The sequence below is a fragment of the Limanda limanda genome, chromosome 9 (assembly GCF_963576545.1).
Source record: "Limanda limanda chromosome 9, fLimLim1.1, whole genome shotgun sequence".
Lineage (NCBI taxonomy): Eukaryota > Metazoa > Chordata > Actinopteri > Pleuronectiformes > Pleuronectidae > Limanda > Limanda limanda.
Window position 1 is genome coordinate 25,722,377 of NC_083644.1, and position 27,713 is coordinate 25,750,089.

The following is a 27,713-nucleotide window of genomic DNA, read 5'->3' on the forward strand; positions in this document are numbered from 1 at the left end:
CATTTAGATGATTTTAGTTTTAACATTGATGGCTCTGGGTGTTTAAAGTGCCCCACTAAGACAGAACAGAGTGACAGTGAGTCAGCATTTGCAGACCCTGAAACTGAAGCAGCAAAATGGAATTCCGCATCATCAGTCATTTATTTCAAACTGTGCTCTTCCTGCTGTGATGAAAGCAAATGTCTGATGCTAAAAAAGGTTTCAAAGGCCAGCTAATTAGTGCCTACTCTTTATCGGTGGTTTCAATGTCACTTTTAGTTGTAGAGAATCGTACCGGGAACCATCTTTGGGTGAGGTGACAGTATCATTATATTTTAATGAACGTTCCATTGTCCAATCCAGCACCACCAGAAAACATCCCAGTGCAACATCATTGCTCATTGCATAAACACATCAAGTATATTTTCATCCATATCAGTGACAGATGCTTCTGCTCCTTTTGAAGCCATTTGGATATAGAACTACTTCTTCTTCATTTCAGTGACATTATCACAGGTGACCCAACATTAACAGGACGGCTATAGTCTCTCTCTTGTTCCATCTCTGACACTATTAAAGATAATCAATTTCCTCTCTGAATCTCTATAATCAGAACATAAATCTCTGCACTTTAAACACCCTTCTTTTTACTTTGATGCAATTGTCATCGCTGAACAAAGAATACCCATGAATACAAAGAATATGAACATGCATGCAGGATTTACAATATCATTAAAGAACAGTCTGAGAAACAATGCATGTCAATGTCATACAGAGGAAATCTTTTTTGAAGTCAGAATAAAATACTCAAATCTATAGCGTTCTGTTAACAAGAAGACTTTACTGATGCTGTTCACATTGCATGCTGCAAAAGAATCCTCCTCCTCCTCCAACCAAGATGACCCAGAGACCAAAGGGTGACCACCTTCGGGCTGTGAGCTTGAACATACTGACAAGCCTCTCCCTGTTTCCCAGGGCTTCACATATGGGTGTCTATATGTGGAGTATCTGTTTATCTATGATAAAATGTGTCAAATTTTAACATAAACACAATAGATTTCAATGGATAATACATGTAATGTCATTACAAATAATGTGACAGATCCGAGCCAATCAAGGTCAAGGTTGTGCAAAAGGCCAGGTTGCTGTTGAATCGCGTTCAAAAGTGTTTATTTAATTTAATCTCAATCTTAATATCCAGCCATATATGCAAACCAATGATTTGATTTAATTCTATTTATTTATTAATTTATTTTTACCATGGGCTCTGTCTGTGGGTAGCTGATACATCTGCCATAAGACACTGATTAACATAAGATAAATAAAAGGATAATATCCAGGGCCGGGTCTAGGCAGGGGCAAGAGGGGGCCTGGCCCCCTCAAATAAATGTTGTGCCCCCTCAAACTAAATCCCAATTTATAATAATAATAATATAATAAAGCACAATGCCCCCTCAAGATTTGTGGCTGCCCCCTCATACATGCCTGTAGACCCGGCCCTGATAATATCATTCTTTACTGATCCCCCCTGAGGGAAATGCTGGTATTACAGCAGCCCAAGAACAGAATACATACAGGTAAACAACAAAAGAATGGAAATAGAATCAAATAGAATAGAACTGTTTGAAGAAAAAATAGACACAAAATATTACGACAATAACTCCACGAGTGATGTGTTTAAGCGTGTTAACCTCAAACTCAAAGTGGCAGAATGATGATGAAGCTGAAGTTGGTTCATACAATAATAATATTCATTATTATTATAATAATTATAATAACAGTTTATTTTAATTTAAACACTCAAACTAAATGGATTAGATACATTCAGCATCACAAACTGATCACGACACGGCAAATCAATGCAGCATGTGGGACGTTCAGCAGAAACACCACTAGGATGCGACAATGAGCACAATGTCATTTGAACTGCGCATGTGCGTCAGCTTCCGGGTCGTGACCAGTTGTCCGCTCCTTGTGGATTTTTCAAACCCAGTGGGAGGTGGATGAACAGCGTGCGGTGGCAGTGATGTCAACAACCTCGGTCAGTGGGTCAGTAGATAAATCAAGATCATCTCTTAATCCACGTAACAGAGACTCGTACATACAGACAGCTACTGTTTAGTTATTAATAGACATGTGTGCAGATAGTCAGGGTATGAAAACAAACTACTAACGGTAGCCCAGGTTAGCTAGCGCTAGCATGCTATTCGCAGGAGGAAAATGAAAGTGATGGTGTAGAATAGCTGACAGGACAGACCGAGTCCAGCTGAGGAACAACACACACCTATGTCCGTATGTGTGTGTGCAGCGGTGTGTGTTTTATATCGGATAAGTCAAATTATTTATAATTAAAGGGAGAGGAACAGTGATGCTAGCAGAGGTGCGTTTTCCCCTGGAAGCTACGTCTCTATCTATTATTAAAGCTAATTGCTATTTGTTATTTTATTATACAGCTGATGACAGTTCTTGGTTCATTTAACAGTAGTAGAATTTATGTTTAGTCGTGCTCATCTTCTCCCATCTCCATTGGCCTTGTTTACATCGATGAAACAGCGCCCCCTGGTTCACAGTGGTTGGTAAATCATCAGTTTGTGTGATAGTGAAATATGTTGTTCATCACACTGGATATAATCAATAATGTTGAGTTTAATGTATATAATAAAATAATCGTTGTGTTTAACAGTAAAGTATGAGTGGCTTGCTGTAACTGATTGTAAAACAACACTAGCTGGCTTAATTCATGACTAGCTTTCATACATGTTTTACTTGGCTTCCTCTGCATGCCATTAGGTTTATCTTGTCCCATTTTTCTTATCTAGTCTTATCTAGCGGTGCGTGACACATTCACAAGCTGAACTCTGTCTTTTCTCTTTCTGTTAGAGAACACAATAAACCATGATCACCACTGAGGCTGCCAGAGAGTTCCAGGCCAAAGAGCGCAAATACAGAGAGCAGCTGAAGAGATGTTTATCATCTGCTTTGTCAGCAGACCTGAACAGGTAAGATATGTGACTATACGCAGTGACCTGTCAGTGGCCCAATAGATCCCTTTCACCCAAATCTTACACACTGAACCATTAACATTTGAGGGTTATTTGGGGACTGGTGCTTGAACAGGACTCCCTGGTAAAAGAGCTATTGTATCTCAGTTGGATCTTACTCATTAAATAAAGGATAAAGGAAAAATCCATCTGTAACAACACAGTGCTCCGAAGGTTGGTACCTTAAGAATTTCTCTCGTGATAAAATATTGTAGCTACTGACAAAGTCAAAATAAGAGCTGATGGAAATTCAACTCCAGAAAAGCGTATCTGGACATTTTCTGGAGTTTGTCTTTCACATATGAGGAACACACAGGAATATTGTCAAAGTCAGGCGTGTTCATAACAACAGAAAAATGTCTGGAACGTTTAGGCAAGGTGCTGGGGCCTGAGCTAATTAGATTGGATTCTTCGCAGTCAAAGCTGAAGGTCGCTGTGACCTCATAAAACACACGTTTGCTTTGTGAACGCCTTGCATCCAGAACGCTTCGACAGACTCATTGGAAGATTAACTGTTTCGATTTTGGTGGATAACAGTCAAGGTCACAGTTACCTTACATTCTTTTTCATGTGAACATGGTAGACCACATTCCATACACCCACAGAGAATGTCATTACCTCTGGCGCAAACGTTTACTTGGACCAGAGGATGTCCTTATTACAATTTGGAGCTCAAGCTTTTTTTTCTACATAACATATTTTGAGCCTTTCGCAACTGGCCTGGTTCATTGATCACAAGTTTGTTGAAATTATAAAGAAAAGCATAATCATTTACTAAGTGATGGAATGAGACCTGTAAGAAATAAGAGATAAATCCAGCTCTTAGACACATAATACCTCCTAGAATTGACCTAATCTGCACAATATGTTTATATAAAAGTATTATTATTATTAGTCACGGACGCGGCTTTTACTCAGATAATAGAATCAGTGGATTTGGAAAATAAAAAACAGGGTGAAGCTGCAATATATTTCACTGATGAGTGGATGTTAACAGTAAACTGTCCCATGTTGATATGATTAGTGCAGTCCAGTGGGTTTGTGTGGACAGGGGTATGAGTTTCCTTGTTGAATTCAGACTCTTCTCATCAGAACGTTACAGAAACGGACACAGCACCAGCATTAGAAGTCGCGCTGCCCGACTGGCTCTAAGCTGAGGGATTTCTGTGTCACACAGATCAGTCACTGAGGCAGGATGAGAGATAATGATGGTGAAGAAGAAGTGGAGTGCCTCAGGTCCGCACTTGGTGTTCTCAAGTAGAAAAAAATAAACCCTCAGTTTCATCTTTAAATGCTGTAAATTGTAGACGGTTAAGAAGGCCCTTATATATTTTCTCTGCATGGGAATATGCAAAATAGTTATTGCAATAAAATCGTAGCAATACAAACAAAAGTTTGATAGATATCGATATATTGCCTATACATTGTTCAAGCAATGCAAGGAGGTATAACACATGATTGATTTTAGTGTTTAAAACCACAACCTTTACTCAGGAGCACAATGCTGTCTTTAATAATAATAATAATAATAATAAAATAATGTATTTACATAGCACCTTTCAAAACATTACAAAGTATTTACAAATAAAAAATTAAGACATGAAGGCAAGCTATTGAAAACAGTTTCAAGATCACACAAAATATTGGGCAGAAGTAATAGAAATAAAAATGTTACAGATGAGAAAAGACTAAACACAGTAAAACTAGAATGTCACTCAGCAAAGTGCATACCCTCTCTAGTCCCCTTAAATTCTATCAAGCTGCACCATGCATTATTCCCTGGGTAAATTCTAAGATATCATAAATGCCTTTTTTCACAAAAATCTGAGATCCGTCTTCTGATCCAGATCCGCAAAAAAATGAAATGGCTTCTTCGCTGACTGATACTAAACCTTCCACCAAGTTTTGTTGAAATCTCTTCTGTTGCTTTTCTGTAATCTTGATTGCAAACTTACTAACCAACCAACCAAACATTTGACTGGAATGAAATCATCACGTCATTGGCTAAGATAATAAAGCATCTACAAATTATTGAAATAGATTATAGCCAGGATTAAAAACTTGGATATTTTAATATTTTATTTCTTTGAAGAAATAATTGTGATTATTATTGACTGAGGTAGATAACATATTTGGCCAGATATCACCCAGCCCTGTTTTCTCTTTTTTATGTTGGTCTTTGTGTGTTTTTTCATGCCGATGGTTTGTGCATGGAGTTTTCTAGTCTTAAAGCTCTTAACACTAAAAATTGTGTTCAGTCATTCATGCACGCTGTCATACATATGCCACACTTATCTATCAATCACTCTGACGGCACAGTGGCGAATGATAATTTAGGGTTAAGTGTCTTGCCCAAGGAGGTCAAACCACGACCTTCTGGTTAGCAGACAACCTGCTCTCTCCCCTGAGCCAGAGCCATAATAATGTCTCCTTTCAGTCAGTAAGTAAACAACATTTGATTGAATGCCCCCTTATAAAGGGTCATAATGTTTTTCCCAGGTTACTGCAGGAGGAGCTGGAAGCTGATGTTTCTCTGTATGCTGGCTCAGGCTCACTCCGAGCACACAAAGCCATACTGTTAGCTCGAGCTCCTCATTTCCTACAGGGACAGATCCACAAAGATCCAGCCATCCTTCACCTGCCCGACTGTGAGCTGTCCATGCTGAAAGATGTTCTCAGGTAAGCAGTGAGTTCTCACAGAGCCCTGACCTTGACCCAATCAAACACCTTTGGGATGAACTAGAACGCAGATTGCGAGCCAGACCTTCTCATCCAACATGAGTGTCCGACCTCACAAATGCTTTTCTGGATGAACAGGCAAAAAATTCCCTCAGACACACTCCAAAATACTGTAGAACGCCTTCCCAGAAGAGTGGAAGCTGTTAGAGGGGGCGACCAACTCCGTATTAATGCCTATGGATTAATAATGGGGTATCGTAAAAGCTCCTGTCGGTTAAATGTGGAGATGTCCCAATACCTCTTGTCCATATTGGGTATGTAGTAAAGCAATAAAGACGAAAGTAGGTAAAATAGCGCCACTACGGGAGGGAGACCTATTATAGTCCTATTTTAACAACATTAGTTGTCCCTTCAACATACCAAGAATTTTGTATCATGACTCACTGACAGACTGTCTGTCAGAATGCCTAAAGTCATCAAATTGTGTTGTGCTCTCAGAAACAAACAGAGCCACAGATGTGTAGTAGTGACACTTAATCATTAATCATAATTAAACAACGTTATCGATATCACCTTTTAACCCTAATATCGTTCACCCCTACACAGCATAGTTGCTTGCTACTGCACCACTGAAGTCACAGTGAGATTGTAATGTAATGTCTGTGAAAGGCCTAGTTTTAATTAACATTTAGTGTTTCCCCCCCGCAGGCGAGTGTACACAGCAGAGGAGAGCATGCGCTCGCCTCAAATAACTCCAGACGGGGAAGGCTTCATGCCAGACAGAAGTCTGTGCTATCCCGACTCCGCAGATCTTCATTGTTCCACAGACTCAGGTGAACAGGTCAACAGGTTTATCTCTGGAGGGTTTTTTTTCCATGTAATGTGACCGTCCAGCTGCCTCCTTCCTCTTTCTACACATCATGCTATCTCAGCTGTAATCCACTTTACCACTAATCACATTTGGATCTTTGTTGTCGTTACTGCTCATAGTAATGTGGCCATGCTGTTGATAATTCAACATTTAGCTCTGCTTTACCAAACTTCTTTTTGTATTTACAGTATTTCAATAGTGGCCTCTGGTTTTTCACACTCAAAAATACACTTATAAAGTTGCAAGAAAGAATAAGTGAACCCAGTAGAATTGTCTGCTTTTCTTTATTAATTGGTCATAACATTTGATCTGACCTTCATCTTGGACACAAATGCAGCAAAACACCAAATGCTTAAGCTAAGACCACACAAACAATTAAAATCTAAATGTGTGGTAGTTGCTTATCAAACCTTCACAACGTTAAGGAGGAATTTCTTCATTACAGAACAGGTGCAGCTCAGATGTATTCGAAAGGATGTCTGTGACTATTAAGTATCCTGTTTATGCATTTAAGCATGTCAACATTCTATTCCCATTCCAGTGTCCTGGATCAGGCTTCATTATGGTTTTGGAAAAACTTGATTTTACTAGATAGAATTACTAACCAGGATACTGGTGCATGTATACATCGTATCCCGGGCTCTGACCACTGCTGAGTACCTTCACAGGCTCCATTATTACATCTCAATCCCATCTACTGCGCCCTGGTTCTATGCGTCGGCAGTGACTGCACGACACAGACCAAAGTGGAGGACATGTTTAATACCTGCTGTCATCTCTCAGCTCCCATTGCTGGCAATAAGGTGGATAACACAATTACGCAATGCGATGTTGGCATTTGATAGGACAAAGCCAAAGCGGCCTAATTTTCACTAGCCACCATACAGGAATCTAAACAAACAGCACATGGTTATAAGTAACCGGAATACTTGTACTGATCATGTATACGGGCATATGAATAACCAGATTTTACAATGTTCCATGTAAAAACTATTATTGAATATGATCAAAACTGGGATAAGCTTAAAAACGGGGATACTATGAATGTCTCTATTGGGTAAAGACCTTGTCTTCAATGGGCCGCTCCAACAGGTGGACTTTCAATCCCTTTCGGTGAATAGGCATGTTGTCTTACTGAACTGAGGACTTTCTTAACTCTGATAACTTTTACCATTTCCAGCTTAAGTGGCATATTCAAAATGGACTAAAATAATAATATGACTTCTGTTTAGTTTTTTGAAGTAGCTTGGGTGTAGTTTTGACCATATTTCATAACAAACATACAGATATGCAGATAACTCCAATGGGTTCACACCCTTCACTTCATATAACTGATTATGGCTTCTACAGATTGTTATACACCTCAAGTCTTTTGCCCTGACCGCTCTCCCTAATGACCTTCCTCGTTATCCATCTCAACTTTGGTCCAGATGCTGATGTTCCTGAGCCAGCCTCTGGCCTCGGAGCTGACTTGCTTGATCTGTACCAGAGGAGAGAGCAGTGTGACATCACCATCCAAGTAGCAGATCAGGTTTTCTCCTGCCACAGGTGAAGTAATTCTATTTCTTTTGTTTTTCTATTGTTTCCTTTCCGTTCCTTCATGGCGCTACACCAGCCCTCTGTATCAATACATCAGGAAAAGCACATTCTGTTAGTTTTTTTCCTCCTAAAAGTTTCATAGCTAATTTCAGTACACCACAGCCACATTTACCAACTGTAAAACAATACAGAGGTTGTCGACTCATGCCAGTGTTGAGCAGCAGTGAATGGTCAATCATTGATGCAGAGGTGGTAGTAGTAGCAGTTGGTAACCATGGAGACAGGTTTCTCCCAGGGTATGCTCGGGGGAGCAGCCATCCAGCAGAGGCTCATCAGAGAGAAGAAGCTGGGCTGTTTTTCAGTTGCTCTGCAGCAGTGATCTGTATGACAGCCCAGTGTTAGCTGCTGCAGCAGCTCTCACCCAGAGGCTGAATCAGGGCCACCCCAGACCAATGACTTTACTGTTCCTACTTTACTATATTAATCTGTTTCACACTGTGGAGAACCATTTATCACTTTTACAAAAGAGACACAGGCAGAATGTAATCGTAGAGAAGTTGAAGGGAACATAAGTCTGTGCCATACACTAGTGAAAGACACATTTCCATCAATGCCTGCATTATTGAACAACACAGTTCTGAATAAATAAGTCTCAGCTATTGCAACTCAGCAAAGATAAGTACTAACAGCTTTTTACTTACCCATCATTTCTTTTCTTCTTCTGAAGTTAGCATTCTAACCAGCTAGCACTGGTCCATCTGACAATAACGAGACACTGTAGAATCGAGTCTGCCCTGAGGAGATAGTGCTGCTCTGAGGGCCTATTATAAGTTGTTGTCTTGTAAATGCAATGACAGCTGAAGCTCTTGACAAGTCCCCAGCACCAGCTACCGGTAAGAAACCTTTTCTCTAGGAAGAGAAAACTTGCATGAAGCATCTTTAACAAGGTCACATGCACACAAGGATAACCAACAGCATTTACATCTATATAGCTCAAAAGCAGAGGATTAATGAAGAGGCACAAAGAATAGTGCTTGTCCATACCGAACAGTTACATTACTTTTTTAAATTAGGTTAGTCTGGAAAGTTATTCACTATATTTTGTGTATTATTGTTTTACTTGGTTATTATAATACTTGGGAGTTTTTAAGATGATGTTCCCAGACTTTTCAGAACTTTTCTGATGTTTATAAATTGCTTTTGGTTGGTGTGTTTGTTGAGATCTATTTTGGTCTGAATATTAATCCACATTTAGATTATAATTACTGACGCTTCAATCCCGAGTATTTATAGCAACAGGATGGTCCATGTGGGACTGAGACAAAATAAACTTCAGTGCTGAGGTTGATTGTAAAAAAGGAAAATGTCAGTCAGTGCAACAACGTGAGTCGTTGATGTTCTTTTAATAGTTTTTGGGCAACAATGGAGCTCTATGGTGCAGAGGAATGAGATGTAACAGACTTTTATACACATAAAATACTTCCAAATAGGATCAAGTCATTGTTGGTTTTATTTACAATTAGAAAATATACATAATCACCAGACGTATCCTTTAATGTAGCCTATTAGGTACTCTAAACACCTCAGTGGAATTTCATTTTAATATCACTGACAGTACAATTAAGCCAGGGAGAAAAAAAACACATTCTCCAGGGACTAGAGAACAGACACAGATAATGTTTTGTCCTCCCGCTTGTCACTTCAAAGCCTAAGTAAACACAGACAGGCCAGATGATGTAAAATATTAAAGTGGTGACCTGCTTTATTGGGTTTCTAGGGCAGTGCTGTGTGCACGTTCTCAGTACTTCCGAGCCATGCTGAGCGGGAGCTGGATGGAGAGCTCCAGACAGTGCATCACCCTGCAAGGGTAAGATCTGTGCATCGGCATCATTAAGCAATAGATCTCAGGGATCATTAATGCACCTCCACCACTACTCTGACAATTCTACATTTCACCCCTTAACAATACAACTGAATCACCGCACTATGCTGCATTAAGTATTCATGGATTGCAACCGAGGTGTATGTACAGTTTGAGGGTTCACTCACAATGTCATGTTTAAACTCACACAAACACACACAAACATACACAGAGCGAGAGAGATTGTGTCTCCATGACTTCAGAAGACATTACATTGATTACCTGAAGAATTTAGGTGAAAGGGATTTATTGGCAGAAATTGAATACTAAATAATTCGAGTGATGTTTTCATTAGTATGTTTCATCTAAATTGTACAAATTGTTGTTTTCTTTCCCTAGAATGGGGCCTTTTTTTTATAAAATATAAAAAATACTTTATATTGACAGCCGGAGCATGTCCTCTCTGAGGACACCGGAATCTTTTTTACTGAAGCCCAAACTAAACACCTTTTGAATTTGATTACAACTGAAGGTTTTTACAGGTTCATGTTTGGAAAGGGGAGGGGGAGGAGTGTTCAGCTGCAACATCGGCTTCACCACTAGATTTCACTAAATTCCACAGACTGAATTTTTAACCATAGTTACTACTTGTCTAACACTAACCTTAATCTTCACCTTCAAATTGTAATGATTTAATTTATGGACTTTCTTTTGTCCCCATAAGGGAACCAATATGTGTGAACTTATTTGGGTCCCCACTACATGAGTCATACCTGGGCCTTACACACACACTCACTCACGCACACACTCTGCCCCCTCCCGCCAGTAGAATGTCCAATTAGGATGCACATGAATGTCTTCCCATCTGCAACCCACAGTCTACAGTCAGAGCGTCATTAGGAAACGAAGCCCAGTTTTTCATCCAAGGAGAGACGTTTCACTCGCCTCAGCTTTACTGATGTGAGAGTAACTGTGGAAGACGAGGCTGTCAGAGTAGAGAGCGGCTGCATTGACGTATACGGGAAATCCTGTAAACTAGTCCTCCAGTTGCAGTCATGTGATGTACTGCAGGATATATGGATTTCTTTTACAGTGATCTATGTTGTGTTTCCAGCCCTTACAGAAAAATATACATTACATACTATAAAATTCATATACACTGTATGCCAGGACTTGTATTGACAATATTAAATTGTGACTGGGGGACAGTTTGTGTTTTGGCAAGTCAAATGTAGCTTGTAATCAGATTGTGTTTATCCTTTCAGCTTAGGGCCCGATGAGATGGAGATTTTGCTCCAGTACATGTATGGTGCCATTGTGGATCTGCCGTCTGGAGCGAGTGCCAGGTACAGTGTGTGAATGAACTGAGTCCAGAATTAAAATACAGTTCCTGAAAACAAACTGAGCTGCATTCTGTGTCTCCTATCCCACAGTCAGGTGATGCTGGCAGCAGACATGTTGGGTTTGGAGGGGCTGAAAGATGTAGTAGAGATGGTTCTGATCCGGGACTACTGCCGCTTCTTTCCTAAGGTTATCTGTGCAAAAGAAATTATTAAAGAATGGATATTATTAGCGTTTTACCTACCAATGTGTACTTCACTGTATTTGTCTTTTTGCTGGTCAATTAAGCATAGTGATACAGAACATATGTCCAGTTCAAATTCTTTTAGATGAACTCTTAGAATGCTGTGCTGCAGTTTTCTTTGACTTTATGACCATTCTCTACATGTATAAAGCTCTAATTCATTTGAGAGCAGCTTCAAGGCTCCTGGCATGAACCTGGGCTTAGCCCCCCGAGATACATACTGTCAGTGAAGGAGAGCTGTTCAGCTGTGAGAATTCTATCAGAAAAAGAAAAATATATTTGGGAAAATAAGGAGAACTTGTCCTTGCTGGAGTTTCACTCCTTCTGGATCCTTCTATGTTCCACATTCCCAATTTAACACATTCATCAGGTTAATACTCTGTTATTTCCCCTCTAAAATTGTTTAAAATTCAATTATCCAACATTTTGATTTTTTTTTTGTTGCATTTAGCCTTTATATTTAGTGAATCCTTGTTAGGAGTAATTATCAAATTCATGTTTGATGACCCCCCCCCTCCCTTTCCATTATTATGTAATAGTATTCATATATTATGTTGATGATTGCAATATTTATGTCTCCATTCATATGTTTGTTTCTATAGGTTATATTTATTGTCTTTATTGTTCCCCCTCTCCGTGTGTGCTTTTTAAAAACCTATTTGTATTATATACATGTAGTTTATGTTTGGGGCAGAAGGCATCACAAATATGTCAGAAAAAGACAGCAAAAAAAAGTAAATCTGGTCCAGTGTCAATATTGAATCAAACATAATGAATTCCATATCAAATTTGTATTTTTAAATTAAGAAATATCTTCTCTGTTACGCCTATTGGTCTCTCGTAGTTCAACATTTAAGATAGCAGTGAAACATGTGTTGTAGTTATCTGAGATGACAGCTAAAAAACATAAGAACAAATCTCTTATCTGTTATTCCCTTTAGTTTACGTTTGCAGAATTTGTACTTTGACTGCATGTCCAGTGTCGGTATTGATGTTGGTTAAATTCTCTAAAAGCCTCATAACCATCTCACTCTGCCATGTGTTAATTAGTCACTTTTTCAACTCCTGCACCCGACAGATCCCTCAGAGATTTCAATCACTGTATGAACTTAAATTCATTGTTTTTCGTGTTTGCAGCCGATTGACGGAGTTCAGAGAACAGTTCTTGAGTGCCTGTCTCTCACACACGCCTTAGGCCTTCACAGTCTCCACCTGCTGTGTAAGAGGTGAGTGTCAAGGAAGTTTATAGTACTGCCATTCAAGCCAATAGCCAGTAAGATTTACCTTTAGCCTCAGCGTACCTTCAAGTTCGGCCAAAACACTTGATGACGCTAAGGTGGACTTCTAAAGTGATGTCCCACTCCCTAACATCCACTGGTGGCTGCTGACACCTGCTTACATCTACTGGTAGTTGGTATCCTAAATTGTGCAGAAGACTTTCAAACGTACAAGTGATATTCAACATCTTGTCCTATAATCTAAAAAAAGGAAACTTGTTCTTAATGTCATACAGGCTGGTAAGTGTCACTTTGTTTTAATTTATGCTCCTGAAAATGGAATTTTTGACCTTAAGCAAATCACATGTGAAGCATGTTCCAACCTGTCACCACTTTTGCCACTGCAAGTTACATCAGCACCTTGTTGCCAGGTTACCAGCACGTGGGTTCAAACTCTAACTTTTTGAGTGATTAATATTTGCAATAGAAATAAAATACAATTGAGAAGACACTTTTGGAGTTTCTGGGTTAGACAGCGTTGCAGCCAAATCCAATACAGTTGAAGTAAATGGTGAGTCCTTTTTTGGATGTAATAAAACAACAGAAAAACCATAACATGCCTCCATACCGCTCCTGTGGTGTCATGCATGTGTCCAGAAGCCCCGACATTCATGAAAATGTCTGCTGCTATCTTGCGACGAGGTGCATTCAGGGACCGTTGCTAGCTTAGGCACGTCTGTTGGACGTTTAGACCCAAAGCTTGGTGTAAATGACCTCGTTTTCACACCACATAAGGATTATGTGGGCATGTTGTGTTTTTTTCTGTTGCTTTATTACGACTTAAGATAGATCACTTATCAGCTACACTTCCCCCCTCTCCATCAGCACGGGGGTAGATAATGAGTGAATTTTCATTTCTGGGTAATCTATCCCTTTAAGGCGTCTCTAAAGACACTTATTTTGTAGAAGACATTTCATAAACATGGGTTTATTGCATTGCATTACTCTGATAAGGCTGCAGGTTACCTGTGCTCAGTGAACAGGCAAAGAAGTTTGCCTGTTCAGACATTATAGGGGGACAGACATTATAGGGGGACAGGGGGTACCATGTAATATGGCTGCCATGATTTAATTTCCTGTATAATTCACACAGTGACAGCAGAGATCTGCTTCATTGATTAAACTAGACCGTGTTGTATCTGCTGAGTCTGATGAGTCACACAAAATGCTCTGAATGCATCTTGTCCTCATTCGCTCTGTTGTTTTCTGGAGCAAAGCTGAGCAGACTGCTGCATGGAGCCTCAGACTCTGAGATTCCCCAAGGTTAGACTGCAGACACATTAAAAATGCCACCAGGATGTTGTCTGACTAGGGTGGAAGAAATTTCCAAATTGTCCAGAAACTGAACCGTCCACTATTTTTGTGTGTTTCCAGTTGGGTTGCTGAACATTTTGTGAAGACCTGGTGTGAGAGGAATTTTTCCCTCTTGTCCCCCGAGCTCCAAAAAGTCTGTCTATCTGCTGTCACTGAAACCATGGTGAGTACCTCCCCTCCCACAGTCGTCAGCCATACTCTATTCATGGACTCGCGAAAATATCATCAACCCATTCTTCAGTGTTTTGCCACAGGAAGGAAACTCAACCATGATCTTATCAAAGACGACCTTTATTAAATTCTCAGTTATTAAAGATGGGCTAATTTAGGAAAAGGATGTGGATGCAGACAGATGGGGAGTAAACCAGGCTTGTAATTGGTAATTGAGTCAGTCGTTCTTTGCTGCAAAAGAGCTAGTACCCACCCTGTGAGTAACTCAAGACAAATGTACTATTGTCTCTCTCTGCAAGTACAAAGGTTCACAGCTGTTACACAGTTCAGGGAATCCCTTCACTGATCAACAGGTCCCAGGCAGGAAACAAGGAATCAATCATGAATGATTATGATTACATGACTTTATTTTGTATTGTCCTAGTTTCTTTAGCTCATAGATGTTTCCATTCAGACTGTGCAGAATGCAGTAACCATGCTCGGTGGCACTGAGCAGTTGATTGGCAGTCTACCAGAAGTCAAGTGGGCTCAACAGGTGAGGTCTCTCGCGACAGAGTTACAGGAGGAGAGCCTGCGAGTCATTGTCCAGCACCTTCCCAGCGTCACAAGAACTCAGGCCTTCCAGGACCTCCGCAGGGTAAGACTGTGCTGAAGCCGTGCTGATGTATTGCGTAAGTTTCTTTCATATTTCTCAGCGTGTGTGTGGCTTTGTTACAGAGGGAAGAGTTCACCCGAGACCCCGCATTGCTGAAGAAGCTGTGTTCAGCCATCAGGGAAGGTGTGACTGTGGATAACTGCTGTGAACTTTTCACTGCTGTCAACTGTCTGTGTGGAGATGACATGGAGGAGGACTCTCTCCTCAAGCAGAGAGAGCAAAAACTAGAGGAGGTGAAATGAAGCATGTTCCCTTGGCTGACCCTTTTGTCTTTATCTCTTCATTAGACATCGTACTGTCATCAGAATCAAGCAGTTGAGCGAATAGTCAATGTAGTATGATTAAAAGTAATATTCCCTGTTTAATCTAGTTTATTTAGGCTTATGAGAATAATGTAAGTCATGGCCAACTAGCTTCCTTTTCTGTTCCGACCTGATGTTAACATCCGTTTCGAGAGATCTGATCACAAGTGGACAGCAATTAGTACATGGGCTCAAACCTGGTATTAAAGGGCCCATAAGATGATATATCAGTGGGTTAAAGTCGGAAAAACCTGCTGCAGTGTATTTCCATGTCCTCTATTCTGCCTCTCTCTAGTACTCCAGACAGAATAGGCTGTTTTTGCCTGCCTCATTCATGATTTATGAGCCCCCCCTCTGATTGGCTGACTGCACTTTGAGTGACACACTACCAGGCCTATCACCGGTCTCATTCTGGCGCATTGACCAGCTCTCTGGTAAACACAGCTGAAAGTCACGGTGTTATGTTTGGATACAGCTATAGAAGACCAGCCACATATTAACAGTCGGTTACAACAGGATGTTTCTGAACATTAAGTCCAGAGCTGAGAGAAGAGTGCAATTTCAAGATGACTGACACGGACGAAGGAAGTACGAAAGGCGACGTTTCAATGCAGTGACTGTTTTCATACTTGGAGGGTCCTTACTGACCCCCTTCAAGTCATTAAGGATTGTAAAGCCCAGAAAATGTATTTTACACAATATGGGCCCTTTAAGAAGTGTCATGAACGTGTCTCCTGTGACCACTCGTGACCAGAAGACACTTCTCGCGCTCTATATTCAGAAAAGAAAACCCACATAATGATTTTTGTTTTTGTTCAGTTTTTTTGCATGTGTATCTGTCGGAATGAGCAAGAGAGAATCAGAGGGAGAGAGACAGTGGATTCAGGAGAGTCTAAGATAAAGATTTTGCCCATTAGAAAAAAAGAATCAATCATTTTATGGTGGACACAAAGAAATCAACATATGGTGACGAGGTTTAGCAGGTCGCAGAATTTCAGTTGATTATTGTCATTCAGGTTCACACGGCTTAAACAATGTGACCATGTTTGTCCCAGAACACCTCTTAATGTAGTTTGAGTGATCAGGTCTGAAGACGCATTAAGGATGCATTTGGCTCTGAACTTAGCCCTGACCACTTGTGATCGGATCATTAGGATCGATATTCATGTCTGAATGGCATATAGGAGAACCTTTTCTTCTTTCTGTCAACCTTTCATTTTCTTTAAAGTTGCAATGTGTTGAATTTAATAACATAAAGCGGTGAAGTTGCATGTTGCAGCTGAATACCCCTCACCTCATCCTCCCCTTTGAAACATAAAAGAGAACCTGTGGTAACCTCCAGCTTTCATAGAAACTCAAAGGGTGTTTAGTTTGTCCAGACCCCCCCCCCCCCCCCCCCCCAATGTAAATATAAACTATATCAATTTAAAGGGCCAATTCTAGGGTAAAAATTACAACAATTTGTATAATTTAGATGAAACACACTCCTTAAACCATCACTAGGATTATATTGTATTCACCTTCTCTCAAAAGGCCTTTTTTTTATCTAGTAACTTTAAAAATCTTAACTAACAACGACTATCTGCTTTGTCATCTTGTGCTTAGCCTCAGTCTGGATGCAGGGTAACGTACAGGTTCCACAGTCACTCAGCTTTTCAGACCAAACAGAGGACTGGGGGGTAAATATGTGTTTGAGATTCTGAGTGGTCTGAACTGGGCGGCATGTTTGGAATAGCCTGGCTTTGCTTCATGGATTCCTAATCTGGGTGTGATGTGGGACTGTCCCTGCTCAGCTTTGGTATAAAACACTGGAATAGGGTTTCTGAAATTTCTATTGCATCACTATCGTGTGATCAAATCTATTACTGGTGATTTCTAAACCCTCTAAGCCACACATTTAACTGTCAACATCAAACTGTAGAGTTGTAAAAAACTATGGCACATTGACAGGCAACTACCAAATTTTAAGAGAATAAAAGTGTTAAAAATGTTGACTAGAATGTCACTCAGTAGTGAGCATACCTCCATCAAGGCCCAACAGTCCTCTTATGAAACCAGATTTAAACTCACTAGATCCATCTTTTGGGAGGATCTGCACCGAATTGCACACACTCATAAACATCAATCATCTCATCAAGATCTATGAATTATTTCCAGGGGAGTCTGTGAAAATGTTAGAAACGCTCTATTTGGCAATATTAAAGGAAAAGGATGAAAAAACTTCCTGGAACCACCCTCAATCTGGATCCAAACCAAAACTGAGTGGGCTCTTCTGAGGTAATGCCCCACCCCTCTACCCGTCTACGCTTTTGCATAATTGTGTTTACAATCAAACGCAGATGAAAACCTAACTTCCTAGTCTTGCCTTTGCCTGGCCAATTGCTGATGTATCTTATTCATCCATTGTTGATACGAAAATGACAACACATCATATAACCATACCATCGCATTGGGTAACATGTAACTTCAATAGGAAGAACATGGGTATTAGTAGTGTATTTATTTTCAACCTTGCTGAAAATACTATCATGCTAAATCTGAATCTGGGAATATTCCCCCAACGGCAGACTTGCTCCTCAGTGCCCTCCACTGCTAAGTTTTAAGCATCTTTAAACAATGATTGTGGCAATGTTTTTAAGATTTTTAACAAAGGGATAAAGTCTAGACTAGGAACATTATAAATTATTGAGAGATGGACTAAGGCACTGTTGGTTTTTATGTTTTCATGAGATTTGTTGACAGTAACAGAATCATATCGGTTTTAAAATATCAGCACAAACTGAGTGTACTTGGATTCTGAGTTGATGTATGAAGAAAATTGTTAAAATGCTGGTATATTGTATTTAACAATCTCACATACACTGTAAGCAGTCTGTTAAAGGTTGGGAAAGAACATTTTAGGCCCAATCATTCAATATTCTGTGAAAAAAAATACAGACTAATCAAATCTCTAGTGAGCAGCCATGTTAATCTTATGAGCTGACTTCCAGGGGAAAGTGACCTAGCTGCACAAGTTAACCCCTTTAAATGCTGTACAGTATGGCAGAATGGATTAGTCTGAGGGAGACTGTGACGTGTGCCAGCGGCCTTCACTAATCTGGCTGTGTATTTGCTGCTAAGGGGTGTGTGTGTGTGTGTGTGTGTGTGTGTGTGTGTGTGTGTGTGTGTGTGTGTGTGTGTGTGTGTGTATGTGTGTATGTATGTGTGTGTGTGTGTGTGTGCGGATAGTGCGGCGGAGGAGGAAGAGATGACTCCTCCCCACCTTCCAGCCCCCTTTTTATAATCAGGCGTGGAAACAGGAGTATGGGCATCAGTCGCTGACATCACTGATTTCTCTCAAGGGAGCTCAATTGGATTCTGCAACAGCTACTGAGGCGGAGGGAGGGACAGAGAAAGGAAGAGAGGGAGGGGTATTTGTTGCCATGGTGAAAGGTTCTTTAAGCAGCTGCTGATTCGCTTGCGCTTTAGTGCACCCCTTTCCATTATTCTCCTCTCCCCCTCTCTGTCTCTCCTCTGTGTAACCACCAGTCGCTAAGGCAAGAGATTTGCACGCTCCGAGGTCGCCTCTGGACCTTCCTGCTTCAGACCTTTTACGCAGTCCGCCACACGCAGGGATGGGAGGCTCTGTCGTCCAAACACAGAGAAAGGATACTAGCAGGTGAGGAAGCGTATTTATAATTTATATTCCACCAGTCTAACACAGGATGTTCATGCTGCAGTGTGTGGATGTATGTTTTTTTTTCCTCTTCCTAACCCAGCCTTGCGCTAAAGCCATGGCTGTGCATCATTCGAGATGCATATCTTGTTGGTTTATCAAGACTCAATAGCTTCTTTCTACAGAGCTGTCTGCTCTCTACCAACCAATTCATCGTTTTACCAGTGCAGTTCTTAGACATTTCTGCTTCTGTGCTTTTACCTCTGGCTATCGAGGTAAATGCAGCATGCTTGTCTTCACTGGGTGGAGATGAGGGTGGATTCTTGTTTTTGTGGATGTGCACATAATTAGAAACATGTATACATTCAATACAATAATATTCTGCATCCTCATTGTTGAGTTAGTAATGTGTATAAATGCATTATATGAATAATTTAGCTGGTATCAGTGCGAGCCTTCTACTGGTGCATTTCCTACCAGTGTAACCGGATTCAAGGTCTCACATTCAAACATAATAAATCCACTTTGGACAAAAAAATTCATTTTGTATGTTTGATGTTTTGTTAAAATAAGATCACTGGATAATTGGACTCTTAAATTGTATATGTACAAAATACAGAAATTGCAGTGCTTTGATCGAAATAGATTCCCAGACAGGGCTTTCTTAAGCATCCATTGATTTCATGTTTGTGTCCTTATGGTCAAAGCGTAAACACAGGATGTGGAAACTGGACTTTGTGAATCAAAACAATGGCTCCTCTAGCGCACATAATAAGTGACCTAAACATGGTCTTGAATAATGATGCTGCCCTTTTCATCTGTGTTATATTTGTATTTGAATAATCTGTTTTGCAGGCAGGACCCTATCTGGCTTATTGGAGATTACATCTTGCTTTTATTCTGTTTTCACAGAGGCTATTGATAAGGGGGACAATAGAAGACTTGGTAAAAAGCCAGTACTCTCTAGCTCACAGGTAATATTATTATTCAACACTTGTTTTATTTTTCAATCAAGAACATGACCTCAATTAATGCTATTTGTTATCCATAACTTTGACTGTTACTTCAATGATGATGATGTGAATTTATCAGTGTGCTTCATCTTAGAGAAATCCATTTTCCAAATTGTGTAATCCCAGTCAGTCATTACAGATCATGGCCTTCAGATACCATGTATGCCCCACCCTCACAGCAAACAGATGCACTGTGAAATGAGCAGCAGAGACTCTCTAAACAGATGTAAAGCTAAGATAAGCCTGGCCTGGGTGATCCAGATAGGGATTGCATAGATATGAGGCCTGGGTGGGAGAACAGTGAAGCTACAGATGTCACACGAAGAGGATGGATGGAGTCAGATCAGGAGCTTTGAGTGTTGCCATGGCCTGTCGTTTTTTTTCAATTTGTGAGAGTGCACATGAGTCAACATGAAACAAGAAAGAAGCATAAGATGCAAAATAATGAGAGTAACTGTTAATTAAGGTAGAAAACACAATAGGATAAGCAGTGGTAGGATTTTTTGCTAGTTTAGGGTAGAGATCTTTACAGACTGTGGGGTAGATAGCTTCTTTTTTTTGCTAAGCTAATGTATTCAGTTTCATAAGATTGTCCTCAGGTTATTTGAAGATGATTCCCTTTCGGTGACTAATATTATCTTTTTATTCTGGCAGCAAAGGGCTGTGAAATGTCCTTCACCTGCACCTGAGAGTCCTCCTCTGCAAAGGACCCAAAGAGTGCCTGCTTATAAAACATCTGCCCCCCGTGGTGCTACATCAACCATGAAGTCTGATGGACTGGGGACAGCTAACAAGCCTGGCGATGGGCTCACACCCAAGGCAAAGAATGTAAAGAAGCCAGGAGACCGGAGTGTAGCAGCAAAAGGGAAGACAGCATCAGCTGGTGCACCGATTGTCAATGGCACAGGAAGTGCAGGGGCCAAGCGTGAGGTAGCCGCTGCCAATGGCCCCAGAAGCTCTCACGGGGCTAAGGAGCAGGACAAGAAGCCAAATCCCGGTGCAAGGCCTAAAACCTCTCCCCCGAGCTGCACGTCTACAAGCCAAACGGCTGCAGTGAAGTCTCAGAGGAGCTCAGCAGGAAAGGCTGACGGCTCTGCTGGCACCACCCAACCTCAGCCTCTTGCTTCCTCCACATCAGGCAGCACCTCGCCAGAAACCAGTGCCAGTAGCCCTTGCAACGACACCCAATCCGCTCCAGGTTTACACTCTTTATTGACTTGTTTACATTTCATCAGTGTGACTGACACAAATTACAAGGGAAGTGGATCACTGCAGCCACTCCAAAGTGTTGGCAGTGTAGCTCCAGGCGTAACTTGTAGCTGGAACGTGAAAGCACCTGCAGACTAGTGAGTTCTATGAATGTTGTGCTGTGCCCAAGAGGCACTTTGAGAAAACCAGTGCAGCGTCATGTATGAATGTTGATTTATTAGGAAACAAAGAGCATGAGGCTCTGTCCTTGGCCTCTTGGCTTTGTCACATGGGGGAGGTGTAACTGATCACGTTGAACTTTACTGGCAAGGTTGGATGTGGGGAGGTGGAGTAAACCCTTCTCATAGCTGGAGCAAAATGTGTCCCTGTACCCCACCCTGAAATTGACAGGCTGGAAGTCTGTGATGTGAGCTCATGCCTGATGTATTATGTATACCTGCTAGCCTGAAGATTTTTTGGTTTGTTCTTCACTTGGTTCATTGTTTGCAAAACTGTCTGTTTACAGCACATTTTACATGTGTTTTGCCCATATTCAGAAATCATAATTTTTCTCAAATGGCTCAACAAGGTGCGAAATCGTCTCCCTTAATCCTCAGTAAGAGTGACGGAAAATGACCCAAAAATAAATTCTTAGCAGGGGGAGGGGACTATCTCGGAGATTAACAAGTGAGAGATCCCTCTCCCAGTAAGTGCAATAGATGGTGCATGTAATACAGGACATCAACAAAATATGTCTAACAAATCAATAGGTGTATCAATGTTTAAAGTATCTGACAGAGATGATCAATGATAGAGGTGGTAGTAGTGAAAGTGAGTAAGCATATTGTCTATCTAGTTGTAATCATTATCCATCATCAGCTGCCACCACGAACCATGATCACAGTCACGATCCAGGATCTGCTTTATTTTCTGTGTTTTAGGTGCGAAGCCCAAACACCAGGCCAAGGCAGTGAACAAATCCCCACTGGCAAAACCTCCTCAGAAATTGGACACAACAAAAACCAACAGGTGAGCTGTCATCTTCACATCAAGGGGCTTCTTTTGTCTATCAGAATGCTCAGTGTAACATTTAAAGAATCAAATCCACGTGCTGGTCAACCTATCCTTGGATGTTCCCGTCGAGTGAAAACACGTCTAAATCTAAGTGTCATTTAAATGCAAAAGACCTTTATGAAAATGTCATTATGGTAAAGTTATGGGAGATTGTGTTGAAGGGAGAGGCTCAACATCCATCAAACATTTTGGTTGCAATCATCAATATAAGTCCATCATAAGAAATGCTACCACCTACTGGTGTAAAGTATAAATTCATGATTTATTCTTCCTGCAGCTCTTTATTTACTTACATATATTTATGATGGTGTGAGACATGTATATTTATTATTGGAGTATTTTGGTAAAATATTTGTGGTCACATGGTTGTTTCTATCTTTGTTTTTATGAATCACAGTCCAACCAATAAGGCAAGTTTGCGAGAAAGTGGAAAAGCCAAGACTGGTGCAGCAGAGAAAGCTTCTACTGCAGCAGCAAGACCAGACAACAAGGGAAGAGGCACACCAGAGCATCATGGTGAGATGTTCAAAGTCTGCTTCATATAAACGTCTGTCGGTGCATTCTAGCAAGGTCTTAACGTTCTGTTCTGCTCTGTCTTTGATTCAGTCTCTAAGTATGCATCCTCCACAAAGAAGCCTGCTTCGCCAAGGAAAGAAGACAGTAAGGATGGCTCCAAATCCTCAACTGCACACAAAGCTGCCTGTGAAACTCCGAAAAAGAAGATCATAAAACCAGTTCCAGATACTAGAGCCTCTGCTAAATCCATTGCCAAACCATCTAAAGCCTGTCCGGCCCCGTCCAGACAATCAGTTGTCGCTGCCAAGACTGGACTGAAACCGAAAAGTCTGCCAGAATCATGTGCAGAGAAATCTTCACCAAAGTCTGGAGGATCTTCCAAAACCTCAGCTGTCGCTGCCAGCAAGAAATCAGGACCTAAAGGAAAAGATGCAGCGAATGGTAAAAATTCAGACTGTAAAGCTGAGCTTGGTCCAAATGATAAAGAGCTAGCGCCGGCAGCTCACAGTTTGCAGTCAACAAGCCAGGGTGGAGAGGACTTCCTCAGCCTTCAGCTGGACCCAAACCCCACACGGAGTCTCCAGGAGACTGAAGTACAGGAATCAGAAAACACCAGCAGAGGAGGAGATGAGGCGAGTGTTCCACCAGCAGCAAACTCCCCCCATGTTAAATCTGCTATTACAGATGCGTGCAAACAGACTGAAGGGAGTAAAGCGAAACAGTCTCCTAGCAGCGTCATCCCAGCACACATCAGTGGAGGGCAAGTTCGTGAGGTAAGCTCCCCAAGTTCCCAGAGAGACACTGATGTCCCCATAGACACCCCCTGCAGCGTGGGAAGCACTCCCACCCCCTTCGAGGACTCGTGGAGCAGCATCCAGCCTCAGGTCAGCCCAGGGTCTGAGACATGCAGCACACACACCACTTCCTCTGATGACATCAAGCCCCGTTCAGAGGACTACGACGCAGGAGGCTCGCAAGACGACGACTGCTCCAACGACCGAGGGGTGTCCAAGTGTGGCACCATGCGCTGCCATGACTTCTTGGGTCGCAGCAGCAGTGACACCAGCACTCCAGAGGAGTTAAAGATGTGTGAAGGCGGGGCTGGGTTGAGAGTGGAGGTGCGGCTACGCGGGAGAGAGGCAGAGACCACCAGCGAGGAGGAGGGAGTGAGACAACGCCCTCGCTCCTGGCTGCACAGAGACGAGGTTCACGTAGAGGAGGAGCACTCAGAGGTCGAGAACACTGTGACTGTGAAAGCCGTCCCCGACCACCAGCTCTTCTCTTCTGAGGAGGAGGAGGAGGAGGAAGAGGAAGATGAGACAGAAGACGAGAGGTCAGAGGTTGAGGTGATTCCAGGTCCGGCTCCTCTGCCAACTGAGCCTTCGCCACATTTTCAGGGGATCGTCAACCTGGCCTTCGATGATGATGGTGCGGACCAGGAGAAGGAGCAGCCTGATTACCAGTCCACTTCCAACTTCCGTCGGTCAGTGTTACTCTCTGTTGATGAGTGTGAGGAACTGGGCTCAGAAGAGGGCGGCGTCCAGACGCCACCTCAGCAGCCCGACGATGCTGTGACTCCCTGTGATGTTTTTGAGTCTGACTCTACAGCGCCTCAGTCCGGTTGTGCCCCTCCCAGTTACCAACATGACCACTCGCCGAGCCATCTTGAAAATGCAGAAATGAAGGACAAGAACCTCGAAGGAAAGTCAGCTGTGTTCCTTACAGAGATTCAGGAGCCTGTGCAGGAGGAGAGTAATCACATCCAGGTGGATCTCCGTGTCCCGACCGTGGACACGGACACCAGAGACCTCCCTCCCCAGGAGCGCCCGTGCCACCTGGACCTGCGGCACACTGAACAATACAACGGAGGGCCGTGCAAAAATCACACCAATCCCTCAGAAAGCAGGAAAGCCGATTTACATCTAGACTTAAATGACCCTCAGCTGACAGGGGACTCTCCTGTCAATGCTGCACAATCTCCAGCAGGTAATGTATGACCTAAGGATCTTTACTAGACCCCCCCCCCCCTCCCCAAATCCAAACCCATCAGAAGGTTTCGTTTATTCCTGCAAGATTCATTCTCCTCTGCTCCGATTCCTAGACCTTCCCCACACCCAACACACACCATCCCTCCTTCAAAAGGATATTATTGACTATACTAGTTTAGAAACTAGTTCAAGTTCAAATTAAATCAGTGGATTGTGTGGCTGTTGTTAATTTGAACTTGTACCATCAGTATCCTTTTAAAGACGGAAATTGGCCTCGTCAAAACATTTAACTTAAAGTGAGAATTTGAAACAACTGCACTACCTGTAGTCGGAGGCTTTCAGGCCCAGGGAATTCAGTTTAGATTTACAAAAAGGGGAAAGCAGTGTACATTTCACTAAGACTGATGATAGAGTTGTATTTGTCTAAAAGAATCTGCCTTGTGACAAGGCATGTGACATAGTTACACCAATGCACTTTCATGTACAAAAGAAATAAGAGTTTTTGATTATTTTTGTCATTTGTTTTATGCAGTGGAACAGTTTGGCCTTTGTAAGCCACAGAGAATTTGACATAGTTGAAGGATCTATATATAACATTTTACCGTCTACATATTATTGAATTGTTCATGTAATCCCATTACAATAACATGATCTTCTTGCAAGCCACTGAATGTAGTATTGATTTGACTGAAGCTTGTGTTTGTCAAAATGCAGAATACATTTCCCAGAAATCCCAGCGCTTCCTATCTGAGAGGATTCTGCTCCAGCATGTCTCTTCTTTATTTTGCCCCATTAGCTTTTTTCAATACATTTGTTTGAGTTTGTTTTTATTACCTGCGTTTTGAGAAACACAAATTTCTTTTGTGCCATAAAGTACAAATATATCTTGACTTCGTGGTTGACAGTGCTAAATGAAGTGTAGCATCACTGGATGCCCCTTGGCTTCCAAGTCATGGTGTCTTTGTTTACATAATTTACCATCTCAAAGTTAAAACCTTAAAAGTTATTCTTTATGTTAAAATGCTATATGTAGCACCTTTAAAATCGTGGTACGGTAAATTGCAACCAGGTAAGGATTTAATCAAATTTCTGGAACGTGGTACAAAGGCTGAACTCAAAATCTTCATATGAGATACACAACAGTAAACTGCCCCTGCTTCTCAGAAGCGTGTTAAATTAAGGAACTTTTCCCTTGCATCTCCTTGCTGTTTTTCTTTTTCTATGGAGAATGTACCTCTTCCTGGGTTCCTTGTTATTTTAATTTTGAATTTGAATTTGAATTTTTGCACTATACACATGCATGTACTATTAAAATTATTTTGCCATCCTAATGCCATCCATTATTTTTTTTTACATTGTCCCATCACCTTTTGTCATACCTCACTAGAGTAGATATAAAGATGTCTTCTTTTAAAAAGAAACTGTTTTGTTGTCTATAAGCTTGTGTTCAGTAAGCTGTGTGTCAGTAGCCTCCTATGTACAGTTTGTGATGTGTCTATCGAGCAGCTGCCATGTCTCTCTTTTTTCACTCCAAGAAATCCTGCTGCACCGTTACTGAGAGTCTAACCTAATGCAAACATGTCAGTGATTTCATTTTTTGCATCAAACAGTGATCACTCACTTCATCGTTTGCTATTTTTAACATAGTAAACAAATGCCAAAAAATAAACTGGCGCTGTGCGATCATTCGTTCTACTAAGTAAGGAGCTGCTGCTTGCATTGTGCTAAAGTCTGTTCATGAGGTCTGCTCTTTCACAGACCTGCATGTAAAACTCCAAAACATCACTGTTATTTATTTAAATGCAAAGGTTGACTGGTGCTGGCTGTGCATGGCTGACTTTGTTGGAGCAGGTGGATGAAGAGATGCATTCAGAAAAGCATTCCTCTGTGTGTTACCTTTACGGCAACTGTCCACCTCTGTGTTTCAGGTGGTTGGTGAGTTTTGAACCAATTGTAACTGAACAGAATGTGACCAACTCACTTCCTCCTCACTGTGCTCACCTCACCTCACTCTGGAATATGTTTTGAGGGACAGTTGCATTAAGGGTAGACTTTCAGTTATCAATGTTTCATTGTAGTAGGCAGTGTCTCATGATGACATGATGAAAAAAAAAAGAAATGTGGAGGAGTGAACCAGTTTGTCATTTTGCAGTATTGTCAATTGCTTTTAGGCGACAATGGTTGTGACAGATTGGATCAAAGCTGCAAACTTGACCGCCGACCATCAAAAGCCCTCTCTCCCATTTATGAGATGGATGTGGGAGAAGCCTTTGAGCACTGCTCGGACAAGGACAGGAATGTAAAACCGAAAGCAGAGGAAGAAAAGCAAAGACGGGACGATGACAAAGGCAGTTACTTTGCTGAGCGGGACTGGAGCCTGCTCAAGCAGCTCCTCTCAGACCAGGAGTCCAGCCTGGGCGTCATAAACCCTGTGCCTGAGGAGCTCAACCTGGCCCAGTACCTCATCAAGCAGACGCTGTCCCTGTCACGAGACTGCCTGGACTCGCAGGCCTTCCTGTCCCCAGAGAAGGAGACCTTCAAACGCTGGGCGGAGCTCATCTCGCCCTTGGAGGACTCCTCCACCAGCATCACTGTGACCAGCTTCTCCCCAGAAGACGCTGCATCTCCACAGGGAGAGTGGACCATCGTGGAGCTGGAGACACATCACTGACTGCACAGACCCGCTGGACTCTGATGGCCTCTCTTTGAACTTTTGAAGTCTTTACATCATCGTTTTTTTAATTTATTATAATTTATAATCATAATCTGTCTCAATTGATGACATGTCTTTTTCTCTGGACCCCACAGAACTCTGGACTTTGAAGTAGCTTATGTGCATTCGTCATCATGCCCTTAGTGGACTGGTTCTTACCACTAATGGGCTGTTATGCATGCTGATAGTTTTGTATGTTTGAATCAATGTTGCTTTGAAAGCTTTACAAAAGAATGAGACAAAAATTAAATTTTTCTCTTGACAGTCTTCTGGTAATATGATGAATAAGTTT

General features: G+C 41.6%; 1 protein-coding gene across 2 annotated transcripts; it reads left to right on the plus strand.

The window, feature by feature from the left end:
- The first annotated feature begins 1,977 nt into the window (after nucleotides 1-1,977).
- Nucleotides 1,978-27,688, plus strand: btbd8 (BTB domain containing 8). 2 transcript variants are annotated; one of them, XM_061077857.1, is made up of 19 exons: nucleotides 1,978-2,028; nucleotides 2,860-2,978; nucleotides 5,520-5,699; nucleotides 6,408-6,532; nucleotides 8,001-8,118; nucleotides 9,887-9,976; nucleotides 11,236-11,316; nucleotides 11,404-11,500; nucleotides 12,693-12,781; nucleotides 14,207-14,309; nucleotides 14,772-14,954; nucleotides 15,035-15,205; nucleotides 18,803-18,932; nucleotides 19,842-19,903; nucleotides 20,597-21,140; nucleotides 22,072-22,159; nucleotides 22,602-22,720; nucleotides 22,811-24,706; nucleotides 26,880-27,688. In XM_061077857.1, the coding sequence occupies exons 2-19, from the start codon at nucleotides 2,875-2,877 to the stop codon at nucleotides 27,377-27,379; spliced, it is 4,680 nt and encodes a 1,559-aa protein (XP_060933840.1). In that variant the 5' UTR covers nucleotides 1,978-2,028; nucleotides 2,860-2,874; the 3' UTR covers nucleotides 27,380-27,688. The 2 variants fall into 2 exon arrangements, with proteins under 2 accessions (XP_060933840.1, XP_060933841.1); XM_061077858.1 differs by having other exon boundaries at nucleotides 1,978-2,020.
- Nucleotides 27,689-27,713: the final 25 nt, after the last annotated feature.